Consider the following 12991-nt stretch of genomic DNA (forward strand, 5'->3'; position numbering starts at 1 on the left):
AGGTAAGGAGAAAATTGTGTATGCAGAGGGTGTTTTAATTATTTGGACATAAGCTAAAAGTGATGCCATTTTGCCTTGTGGTTTGTAACCTTCCAGTATTTTCAGAATAGCCTTCTTCAGTGTGCACCTGGAATACAGCCTTCTACAGAACTTTGGTTTATGATTGTGTTCTTAAAACTTACTTGTGTATGAATGCACAAGTGTGTATGACCATTCATATACACATTTTAGATGATACTTGGAGTATTATTGAAAGATGAAGTGTCTTAGGAGGCATCTTTGTGCTCATACGTCATTGTCAGACTTTTATGCTCCAATATCATGAAGTGAGTCCCTGAAAAATCATTATGTGCTCTTCAGAAAAGTTCCATTTTGTTGCATTCTTTTTCATAGATGTATTACATGATTACCTTATTAGGCTTTTCTTTACAACTTTTTAGAACCAAATGGTAATAAAAATTGAGAACTTCATGAAAAGGAAGGAGTCTAGGAGCTGAGAATTTAAGGAACCCGGAATTATCGGTCTCAGGATAATATTTTGAACATTAGCAGTGCTGCCTATCAGCTGTCTAGACCCAAGATCCCAAGCAAGAGCTCATGTGCCTCATTTTATTCTCTTCTCACTTAGGAGGATTCTTCACAGCATTGTAGTTTGTCACTAAACTTCCTGCTTCAATAGCAGATACATTGAGCTTTGAAGAGTTTAACTGGCAGGACTTTTACATGTCTTCCTTATTTTCCAAGCAGCTGTTGAAACCGAAATGTCTCTTTTCAAGATGCTAACACTGGCAGTTCTATTCATCCTGCATTGCCCGTGATAACTGGATAGTTAGCATGGTGCAAAAATACATCTAGGCATGTATAACTTCTAAATAGAGCATCGAATTTTGTGATTTTTCTGACTCTGAACTGTTAGTAAAGTATCTGTCCCCTATGGGGGAAGGCGGGGAGGGGAAGTGTGCTCTCTTTTGTGAGTGGAAAGTGTTTAAAGCCAGGAAGAGTGTAGAACACAGCACCCGCATTGTTTTGGAGGTAGACTACCCATATATCTTATTTAGTGTAAACAATTAATCTGGTAGCATTAATTTATTTTTTTTCCCCAAAAGTAAACAGCACTGTTTCAAGCTTTACAGATGCTAACTACTTAGAAAACAAAACAGCCAAAACAAATGTAAACACTGGTGAAAAGTTTAAAAAATCATGTGACAAAAATGAGGCATAAAATATGAGCCAGTTTTACATCAGTGGACAGGTTCTTGGGATTAGGAGTTTGATTTTGTATTTTTTACTTAACCAGATATTAACTTTTGTGCTATAAAGCAATCCTGGAGCCAGATTGTCTTTCTAAATGTCTTTCTAACCAGCAATTGAGACTTCTTTGTGAAGAACACTGTTAAAAAGAATATAACACCAAGGCTGCACATCTGTTTCTCGTTTCAAAACAAGTTCTTCTACCCTAAGCCTCTATTTTTTTCCTCCTACCATGAGATTTCAGGGTTTTTTTTTCCTTCAGTAAACAGACAAGAATAAAAAGACTGCTAATAAAATGGGTTACTGTGTATCATTTACACAAAAGGCTTTAGTAAGACATTAATTTGTGCCTGTTGCGATAATGTGCATCCACAGATTCATTTGTTCTATTAAAATACCATCATGTGAAAAATCAGTTGTAGCTCTGGCTCTGTAAAATGGAGACTGGAGCTGAGGTTATAGTGTCAACCTGAAAGGAGATTTACATGTGTCAGAAAAGAGAGTGGGTTTAAAATGTGGATTCTCCTGACAGTATTTGTAACAGACATGAAATACAGAAGGCATGCTACTTTCTAATTCTCCTAAGCTCTGGAAAGTGACCTGCAAGTGAGAAAAAGATAAGAGTGCCTTAATAAATCTGTATTACTCCAGCTTGCCTTGCTAGGCAGAAGAATTATATCCTATTTTTTTTTGTTGCTGCTTTGCAGTTTTTTCTGCGTGAGAAAATTAATTGCTACGTAGTGTCATGTCACTGACTAGATAGTGACACGTTTATTCCCCTAAGAAGTTCGTGAGGTCAGATAGTGGTCAGATAGTAACTAATTTGAGATTAATAATTACAAAGATTATAACATCTCTGAAGTATTTTCCTCCTCTAAAGCTGTTATTAAGAGTGATCACATTGGTACCAAGTATGGTGTTGGCAGCAAAGAGAATTGTTAAGAACTGAAAAAGCAAACTCATGCCAGCCATGGGCCTTGAGACTCTGCTGGACATGATTAAATAGGATAAAATTTCCTTTCCACACAGCAACAAATTGGGTACTTATTAAATCTGGAAACATTTTTTACGATTATTTTGTGTCTATTTGATGTCTAGACTGGCTTTATTCACGATGACCTGCAGAGTATTCCTGTGTGGTCTCCTGGCATAGGAATTCGAGATTATTTTTATTTTGCCTCATTCTTTTTTTTTTTTTTGAGATGTGTTTAGTGGCTACTGAACAAATATCTGCCCCTTTACATTTGTCAGAGGACAACTGTTACTGAATATGGGTAGTAAAGGTTAGACGTGGGCAAGCTGATGGTGTTTATCCCTTTTCTGGTATTTATTGTAAAGTTTTAATCATCTGAATTGGTTAATAAAGTCCCTGAAGGTGACAAAATGTTCTTTCAGTTGCTACCTGTATTAAAAGGATTCATTACAGTGTATACCTTCTTTAGTGTTACCAGCACTGCTCAAGTAACAAACAGAGTGATGCTGCCAGATTGTTCTTTGGCTCTCTGGGCCTTGTGGCTGGAATTTATGCTTTTAAACTAGTTTTTCTATTCAGCAGGCTATTTCCATTATAAAAAGCAAGTCATTATAATCTGCAAGTATACTTTTGATAAAGTTTTTCAGACTTCTTCAGGTGCTACTACAAGAAAAATACTCTGTATTGTTGTACTTTGGGTTTAGGTTTTTAAGATATTGAGTCTGTAGTCAGATTTGTTACCCTAATCTAAATATGCCATTGTAGTGCCATGGGAAATCTAGCAGTGTGGCATGTTGGGAGTTTCTACATGGAAGAAATAAATTTTTAAATCTTTCCATGTAACTATGGCAGATTTGGTGATATTAATGTGTATTGTTTCTACACAACATTGAAAAAAAAAAGCTACAGCTCACTAGATCAAAAAATAATATACCTTTAACTCATGGTTCTGTGATTTTATTTTATTAATATTTTAAAAGACACTTAATGGGAGATTTCCTAGTCTCTTCTATGCTAATCACAATACAAAGGGCACTTGCATTCAATAAAAATTCTTCCAGGTGATTCATCCAAAACTAATGCTAGACGTTGTGGATGTCTGTAGTCATGCAGTCTGCTTTGTGTGAGTACCTAAGAATTCATTTATAGCTATGGCAGGGAAGATAGAAATGTTAAGCATGTCTCTGAAATGAACCAGGGCGTTTTATACAGTGCACCCTGGCACACTGAACTAATGTGCTTATTGAGGAAGCAATACCTGGAAATTTTCAATTCAGGCTTGAGTCACAGCTCTTTGGAAATGAGGATCAAGGCATAGTTAGCTGAGTGACAAAATCAACCAAATTTAAAAGCTATTTGATAGACTTCTTGTATATAGTAAGGTTGCACTCAGCTCCCTGCTCTGTTCATAGTATTTTCATATCCAAAGTTACTACACATCTTTTAGCAATTTTTACCTCTGTGAAGAGACCAAAATATCTTATTGTTGTTGTCCCTGCATTTCTTTGATATGCTGTAATATTTTAAATGAGGCTACAGTTTCGCTGTGTATAGGCTGTGTATTGTTTCAACATACCATGAACTGTAATCTGGCTTGCATCACTAAAGAGATGTCTTCTAAGCTCTGTATTGTGGTTCCAACATATTAAAGCAATAGCAACACATTTGATAATGCTGATAGCTTTGAGGATTATATACAGGCAGGGCTGTGAATGTAATCCAAGTTTATAAACTGATGTCTGTATACAGTGTTTCAGAAAGAGCCAGATGCAAGAGACTTCTGCACATCTGGTTGTTTGATTAGAATTTTGAAATACAGAATAGTCAATAAATATATGTGTATATCCACAGTGCAAATTCATTATACGTAATGGATATTAAGAGGACAAACCTCAAATGGCACGCTGGAATTATCCACAATGAAATTATAAAACCCAAGAAAAATCCAAAGAAATGCTCCTGAGCATTTTTTTAATCTCTTTTTTCCTTTCCTTTTTAAATTTCTGATTACGTTTATGGGTCATTACACAAACACACAAAAAACTATGTGTGGCAAAATAAATCTTTAAAGTAGGAAAACAATTCCTCCAGATTTAGTAAGAGAACACGAAGTGCAGTTTCTATTTATTTATTTATTTTAGAAGTGGAAAGTGTGGTCAAGAAGGTGGCAAATGCTTGTCATAGTCACCTACATCTGTTGTCTTCTTTATAGTTGCATTTCAGTTCTTTGTGGTTTTTTTGAAACCTAAATATGAAGTAGAGAATTTTGCTGCTAAATGGATATTTTCCGTGAAGATCTGAGTGAGATCCTAGTCTGTTTTTATCAGTAAACTTACAATGCTGTCAACTAAATACATATATTTTTAATGAGCTTGAATTCCTGGAGGACTCAGTGTAAAAGCTCACTGGATGTGTTTTGCTGAAGACTGCTGTTGGGCTCTGTTCCCAGTTTTAAGACTTATCAATGCAAAGGTTATTTGAGACCTTTAGGAATTGTTAAACTAGAAAAGAGTAAGATTATTGAGAGTAAGTGGTGATTTTGGTTGAGTTAGATGAATTCATAATGAAACCATTTCCACACACACACCCCCTACTTCCCCCCCTGCCACCTCACCGCTATTGTCCAAAGAAGGGTGAGTGGCTTCTTTGGGGGTGGGGGTAGCAGGGGTTGTCTATTCATTTTTAAACCTTGTAATGAAGCTCACTTGGTTGAATTGCCTGTTTCACAATAGAACAAACTACAGTCCTTCCAGGATGGTTTTTTTCTTCTTTTCCAGAGGAAAATAATTCCACTGGCTATGGAGAACATGTCCATCTGGTAACAGTGGATATGTTTAAGGAGTGCATACATGAGCTGTTCAGATTTCTCTTACCGCTTCTCTCCCAAAATAAGAATAGAATATATAGAGTGAAAGAAAGTTTGTCCACAGCCCTTGCAACAGTGTTCTGGATAAAAGAACCTTTGTGTTATACTTAGAATTGTTCTGCAAGAACTACACTAAAATGAGATAAGTTAAAAATAGAAATGCGTGGTGCATATAATTTGCACAGCTAAGCTATAAGAAGACATGGATGGGCCCAATATTGTGATTTGTTTTGAAATTTTGATGTCAGAGAATGAAAAATCCAGTGTTTCTTTGAGCACAGGAGTCCTGGAGCCGTATCTTGATAGCCAATTTTGGTGCTTTTCCCGTGGCTGGTCAGATACAGAGATAAAGTTGTTTGTGGAGTCTCTGGTGTTTCGTTAAGTGTTGAGTTTATGATTTTTTTCAAATAGAGCTGTACCCCACTGTCTGCCAAGGATGTGTTTCTGAAAAGTGTGGTATGACAGCGATACAATGTTCCTTGTAAAAAGTGATGTAAAGAGAGACTCGTGCAGGGACTTCAGATCTTCACAGGCTTTAAATACACAGAAACAGTGTATGTGGTTGGGAGGGTGAGAGGCAAGAGTGGATTACCAGAATCAGCAACTGGAAGAGGTGCTGACTTTTACAGATGCTGGATTTTGGAAAGGATCATAATTCAAAAAACTAACAACCATCTGTGAAACTGCCTGTTAGCCCCTTTCTCTGTCCTTCACTCTTGAACTGATGTTGATTTATCTGGGGAAGATGATGATAGAGGTGAAGATGTAACTGTTGAGAAAGGCTATGATAACTTCCACAACAAAAGATTTTTGGCAGGTGTTCAGTTTCATAGATTAATCCATTCCATGGCTTAATCCATTCCATTTTGAAAAACTTGCATCTTCTCTACATTGGGTGATCCTTCCCCAGCCTTTCTATCTCCAATGTCACGTATACTGCTCCTTTGTATTAAAATATTGTGTGTTTCTGAAGTCCCTGCATGTATCCTGCTCTGCTGCATGAATTTCTATAGTAAAAAGTTGTAGTCAGTCAAGCTGAGCTGTTTCATCTGTGAGGCTGCTGACAGCAGAGTAGGATCTTAAATGATGAGTGGTAGCACTCAGTAAAAATAGGAAAAATTGATACTGGGATTGCTTGATCGTAAGTTCCTTCCATTTTCTTGCTACCTGCTTTCACAAAACTTTTAGAATCATGTTCATCTTTGACATTTATCTTTTTTTTTTTCCTTAATCTCCATCACATTTGATTGAAACCAGCCAGCCAAATAGTTATTTAAGCTAAAGCTGCATGAAATAAAATTCTTCATGCTCAGGGGTTTGAGAGGACCATAGGCTAAAACCTTCCTCACAATTCATGTAGGAGTCTGTAAGATTCTCAAAATAAAAGATAAACTTGGAAAATTAGAGTAGAAAAATAGAGAGTGCTTTAGGATACAATAGTCTCAGAACCATGAATCTCTAGAGACTGGGAGGATGTTGGACTTGGACACTGACTCGGAGAATTTTTCAGTCTATCCCAGCATGGTTCTTTCCCTTAGCTGATACATTGGAACAGTCTTCTACTGTGATTTGTGTAACTCAAATGCTCCTTTCATGACTTTGCGACTAAATTTTTCTTCTTGCCATATCATCTGTCTTGTTATGAGCTTAAAAATACATTTAAACCAGGAAATCTTAAACTCACTTGTCTTCCTCTTACCTCCACCTTTCCCCACTTTAGAAATGGAGTTGGGAGAAATGATTATTCTTTTCTCTGTAATTTTTTATCTGTTTATAATATACGGTCATTTTCTGCATGTTCAGAAAGATTGTACTTTTATTTTGTGAGCAAAATACGATAATGAATCATATTATGGGCATAATATTTTAAAATCCTTTTCTGTTTCCTTTTTTGACAGGTCCTTGACCAATATGAACGAGAAGGGTTTAATTTCCTCGCTAAAGTTTTTAATTCTTCACATTCCTTCTTAGAAGACTTAACAGGTCTAACTTTATTACACCAGGAAACACAAGCTGCTGAGGTAAGAAAATACAATTTGGATGTTAAGAATAAACAGGTGTCAGTAAAGGGTGTTTGGTCTTATGTTCAGCTGTATAACCATGTGATTAAATGAATCAGTGATAGAATCGAGCAGTGGTATTTGATTTACAGGATGATTTACACAAGCCACATTGCATATTCCATCCAGCAAGATAAAATGTGTCCTCTTAATGTTATAGAATAAGAAATATTGTTGGATGTGAGAGATCATTCTTTTTTCAGAATAGATGATGGGATGCCTGTTGACAGCCAGTTAGAAATGTGTAGCACTGTTGTTATTATTCATTGTCTTGCTTTCACATTTTGTGAAATTACAGAAGTATTTTAAGTAACAGCTGTTGCTTGACAGGTCTGAATTTATGTCGAGAAAGTTCCTATCATCTTTTAGGGTGTGTTTCACTGGCAATGTGAACTGCAGTTTGTGCAAGCCTTACAAGTACTGATAATAGGCAACCATGATAGCACAGAGCCCAGTACACACTAACCACAGTATTTACACAGGTCCTAGATAGGCTAGACATTCTCTTAAATTAACTTTTTCTATGTGGGTTTTCAAGTATTGCTTTTAAAGAAAACAAGTGACTTATGTTAAGTGTTGTAAGGAAAAAAATTATCATTTTAGGTCAATCTAAAATGTAATTATTGTACTTTTTGATGGATTATAATATGGGGAGAACAGTGTTGTTTATTGGTGTTTATTCTGTAGTGACAAAAGTTGTAATGTAGAATGAAAATGGGGTATGTTTTGTTCTCATGGGTGATAACCCTGTCTGAAGCGTTGCGATACTGAGTTTGTCACAAAAAGTGAAATGGGTATCTGTCTTAATTTTGTATCTTAATAGTGATTTGTAATGCTTACTCTATCCGCAAATGTCTATACTCTTCTACATCTGTAATTTAATTTTGATGTAGTCGTATCACATGGATGTTTCTAAAGTTGGCTTTGAGAAGTGATTATTCAGTTACTGTAGCCTGTGCAAACGGTATAGCTGTTTTTTCAGCTGGAAATGGCTCAACAGTGTTGCTTAATAGGGTTCGTGCAGGATAATGATGACTTGACTCTCTGTTTCATGTTTTAACCTTTTAAAATAATTGAAGCAGGTGCTGGAGACATTAAACCATGAAATACCTAATGCATTCTTAAATCAGCCTGGTGATACCTAGAAAAAATACAAATATATGAGAGGGATCCAACAAAAAAAAACAAATACACCTTTAACAGGTGCTACTCACTAACAATAAGAGTGATTGTAGTCTGATTGCCATACCTGACTTCTAGGGTGCTAAAAAGTGTGTAGGCTGCTAAGGACAGCGTTAAAACCAAGTACAATTGCCCTAGCTAGAAATTTACTATTTTGCAGATATTAATTAATAAATTTCTTTTGCAGCTTCAGAATATACACAGGTGTTTGTAAAGTTTTAGATATTCTTTACAAAACGTAGAGTCTGGAGTGAGTTTATTGCAACTTGGTACTGAAGTACCAAGTTTAACATAAAAAATTGAATTAGCGTGTTCTCAAAAGTCTTTGGGTTCAACAGTGAGGTTTATGCAGTGAAATCATTGCTCAAAGGTGGAAAAACTGACGTACAAAAGACTTGCAAAGCTAGTGCATTCAAATTAACCCAACTACCACAGAACCAGCAACAACTTTTTGCTTCCCTGTATCATTGCTGTGTTTTTGTAAAAACTCATCTGTTTTATCAGGGTTAATTATTTTAATAGTCTTGATAAAGTTTGTATTTCTGAGTCGTATGGTCTAACAGGCAGATAGTTTGCAGATTCTGGAGCATGCTTGCTTTCTTTGGATTGAAAGACCTTTCTTTAGTTACATTTTGTCACTGTTGACTCTGAAAAATAAAAAGGTGGTTTTGTTGTCCTCTGCTACATCAGTACATAATCTGGGGCAGTTTTTAAAAAATGTAGGTGCACAAAAGAGTTCTTTAGTATATTTTCTGCTGAATTGTACTTTGAGCTCTTTTTTTGTACAGTGCAGTTGGTGCAATTTACATTGCTGAGTTTGAAGATGGCAAAATCCTTTTTCAGGTTTCTGACTACTTTTGAGCTACTGTTGGCAGAATGTATTCTCTAAAATGGAGGCATTAGATTTGTTAAGATCAGTGCTCTTTAGGTTGATTTAAGGTATTCTTGAGACGTGGCATTCTAAAAACTGCAACGATAGTGAGAGAGCTTTTATAAGACATCTGTGGCCTATTTTGATAATTAGAATATTTGATTGTTCTGTTGAGAAGTTACTTGCCTTTCTGAACTCAGACTCTTCAGAGAGATATTGTAGATGTTGGGTTTGGAGACCATAAAAATGGCTTCTAGTAACTGAAGATTTTCCTTTTCTTCTATGTGGTAAAATTTGCACAGTGCCATTGCTCCACTGTAAAGAAAACAGACTTCCAAAGTCATCCAACCTTAAATTTGCTGCAGTAACATCAATAATTGTGTTTTAATTCCATATATAAAATCACTGATATTAGACTAATAAACTTGCACCTGATAGGGAAACTATTCCATCTTGTTCTTTTTTCAAAAGGATCACTCTTAAAATGTTGATTCATTTAAAGCATTTAATTGAATGTTTTGCTCAGAATGTTTTATTGTGGTCAGAAGAACAGGAGGTTTTGTTGTGCTGGTCTTACGGTTCAGCATACTGCATCTTAACATAAATCAGACGCTTTTTTTTTTAATTCATCTAACATGCTTAGGTGCTTTCATGATGTGTGTATGTAAGTGCTTTAATGAGCTAAATACTAAACTAATTTTTAAAAATTGCTTCTAAGTTTTGAGTTGCTTAACAGAGATTCTGGATAAGTCATGCATGTTCTGTACGAGTGGCTGACTGAATTAAATAGAACATTTTTGGATGGCCTGAAGTTTCTATGAAAACCTTACCTCCCTACATGCTTAGCATGAACTGCGCTTGCCTGGATTAAAGCAATACAATTTGCAGTAAGATATGGAAGATTTTTCACTTACTGAGTATCTTTTTAACTTGTTCAATTTCCTGTTCCAGTGCTGTGCTGCTGGCCTAAGTGTTAATACCATCCTGACTTACTTTACCTTACCTTTTTAAAATGACTGATAAGAATATAATCATAATTCAATGTGCAACTAGAGTAGGAATCATAACACAGATTTAGTCTGTGGTTCAAATTTGATACTAATTGCAGGGGTTTTATTCAGTAGAGCACCTATTTCTTGAACATAAGATGCATCAGGAAATTGTAAATGTTCTACATGACTTCCTTAGCATGACAGTTTACTCAGTGAATAATAAAATTAGCAAGTGTTTCTATTCTGTCTTGAAATGACAGTCAATTTCAGCATCTGCTTTTTCCACATCTGGCTTTAATTTAGTTTCTGTGGAACATTTTTTGTTTTTTTAATACAGTTAGATATTTATGTACAGCTTCAGCAAGAGACTCTGATGACACGCATGGCTTTGAAGGCCAATAGAAGCTGTGGGAAACTCCCACGTCAGCACTTAGACCTTGTTTCCACTGGATACAGTTCACTTTGGGAGCTGCCCAAGCTCACATAAAAATTGCACTTCTGTTTTCCAGATCACTTTGTCTCCTTACTCCTAACCTAAACTTTTTAACTTGACACTTGTTCAATGTGTAGAGTTTAATAGCTGGGCTTAAAATAGAGAAAGCCTATGCATCTCTTGAATTATTAATCAGAAACTGGAGGCGTTGATTTGGAGACAGAACAACAACCAGCTGAATGACTTCCAGTTCAGAACTTGGCTGGGCTGCCCAAGGATGGTTGTGTATCACAGTGCATCTCTAAAACCAGCTGCTTTGCTTGACACATGTGCCAGACTTAGACACTGCGAAGTGTATTTTGTTTTGCTGGTGTGGAGAGCTCTTTATATTCAATCTAGTCTAAAATTAAGCTCTCCTGATATGCACTCAACTACTCTGTGCTAAAGATTAATTTTTACTGATGTGGCATACTTCTGGAAGTGAAAACTGACACATTAATAAAACCCATAGCCAAGATTATTCCATAGTTGTGGAAGAACCATTCCCATTTGTGGGATTTTCTAAGACTGCTTCTTTAAGGTACTCTTTGTTGTTACCCTCTTCCTTCAGAAACAGCTGCCACTGTTCTTCAAGGCCCAATTAAGCAAAGTAACCAGGCTTAACCTTACCTGAATATACATAAGTGCTCTTGAAATCACTGGGAGTGAAGCATCTATTAAAAGGTAGTGATAGAAGGAGCAATGATAGTGGTAAAGTGAAATTTTTGCATTAATTCACTGTAATAGATGTAGCTGAATTTCTATAAAAGTCACTTTTGGCTATATCCATTTCAGAAGTAGAGAAACTTAATTTCTCTGTGTTTTTAATAAGACCCATATATAAATATACTTCCTTTCTTTGGACTTCCTAAATTACTGGGATGCTTTAGGAAGCTTTACTATACTTTCTACTTTGATCAGGATGAAAGAAAATACATAAAAGAAATAAAATTCTCACGTTGTTTTATGACTGATTAAAACACAAGAAGTGGTAGAACTCTTGCAATCTTATAGGATAGTAAAGAGGTTTGGAAAAATCAAATCCTGACCAGAGTTCATACTTCTGAATGTGATTATAAAGGTCAGATATTGGTGCCAGCAGAACATGAGATCTCTAGATGTTATTTCACTTTACTAATTTTGACTTCAGATTTTTTGTCTCAAAATGTGATACATAGTATCTGTAGTTTCAGTGAATGAAGCCTATATGGTATTTGTAAAATCCCCTTGCTGTGCTAGTTTACTGTATCGTAAACAATACAGATTAGAACTCTTATCATATAGAAGGTAAGGATTAATTTAAAAAAAAAATCATACTAGTAAAATACTTTGAGCTCTTTGAATGGGAGAAAATACAGAAAACCCTTTTTTATTCTGATTCTGCACTTATTTGAAGTTTATGCCTAGCCATTTTTTTCAGCCATTTGCTGGGGAACCGGACTTAGTAGTATAATAGGCAGCTGGTATTAAAAGTGAACTTTGTGCTTATCCAGATTTAGAAGAAAGTTCAGAATTTCCAATGTGCTTTGCTATTAAAAATATCCTGCTTGTTTCTGATTCTGCATTATATTATGCAACATATTTGATGCTGAAACAATAACATATGAATAGCCAAAAAAAAAACCCAAACAAAACAGAAAAAAACCAACTTCAATAATATTAGAATAGTAAATTCTGTAGCTTAACAATTTTTTTCTGTTAGCCAAGTAGTATTCAGAATTGAATTTTACTTGATGTTATAAAAATTTTCTACAAAAAACACTACTTATGGGTACACCAAAATTAATATTTGAGACTTTTTTGTGTCTGTGAGCTTTTTTGTTTTCCTTCATGTTTTTAATCTGGTGCATTTCAGGAGAAATTAACTTTGACAGATTCAGGCCTGCCCTGGAATTTCTTTTTTAAGAGATTAAGAGATTAATCTGTTCTCTTTCAGGAGGTGGGTTGTTTTTTTCTTTTTCTCATGTTGTCAATTAGTGTCATCATTTTTCTTCATTCATCAAGCAATATTTCCCAGATCTTCAAGTAATGGTAATTTTTTTCTGAAAAAAAAATCCCATTGAACACAGTCCAAATGAGAAATGAGTCTCAGTTACAGTAGATTTTAAAATGTATATAAATTTACAATGCATTCTGGTTATTATGCTTTACTCTTACATGCCTAAAAATTTAGTAAGTCTGTCCTTCACACAGTGTTCTGCTGAATCTATGGTATATCTGCTGTTGAAATTTAGCTGAGGAGAGGTAATTGTTACATCAACATGAAACAGTTCAAAATGAGTTTTATAGCCTTTGAACAAGCCTTTGAATCAGTCCTTCATGTT

At 35.4% G+C, this 12991-nt stretch overlaps 1 protein-coding gene across 2 annotated transcripts in view; it reads left to right on the forward strand.

The window, feature by feature from the left end:
- Nucleotides 1–12991, forward strand: part of ATG7 (autophagy related 7) — a 110521-nt gene that overhangs the window by 42497 nt on the left and 55033 nt on the right. For both annotated transcript variants that reach the window (XM_074914255.1, XM_074914254.1), the window contains exon 18: nt 6989–7111. In XM_074914255.1, coding sequence (XP_074770356.1) covers nt 6989–7111 — 123 coding nt within the window. The remainder of the gene's footprint in view (nt 1–6988; nt 7112–12991) is intronic.

This window comes from Athene noctua, chromosome 10, assembly GCF_965140245.1.
Source record: "Athene noctua chromosome 10, bAthNoc1.hap1.1, whole genome shotgun sequence".
Lineage (NCBI taxonomy): Eukaryota > Metazoa > Chordata > Aves > Strigiformes > Strigidae > Athene > Athene noctua.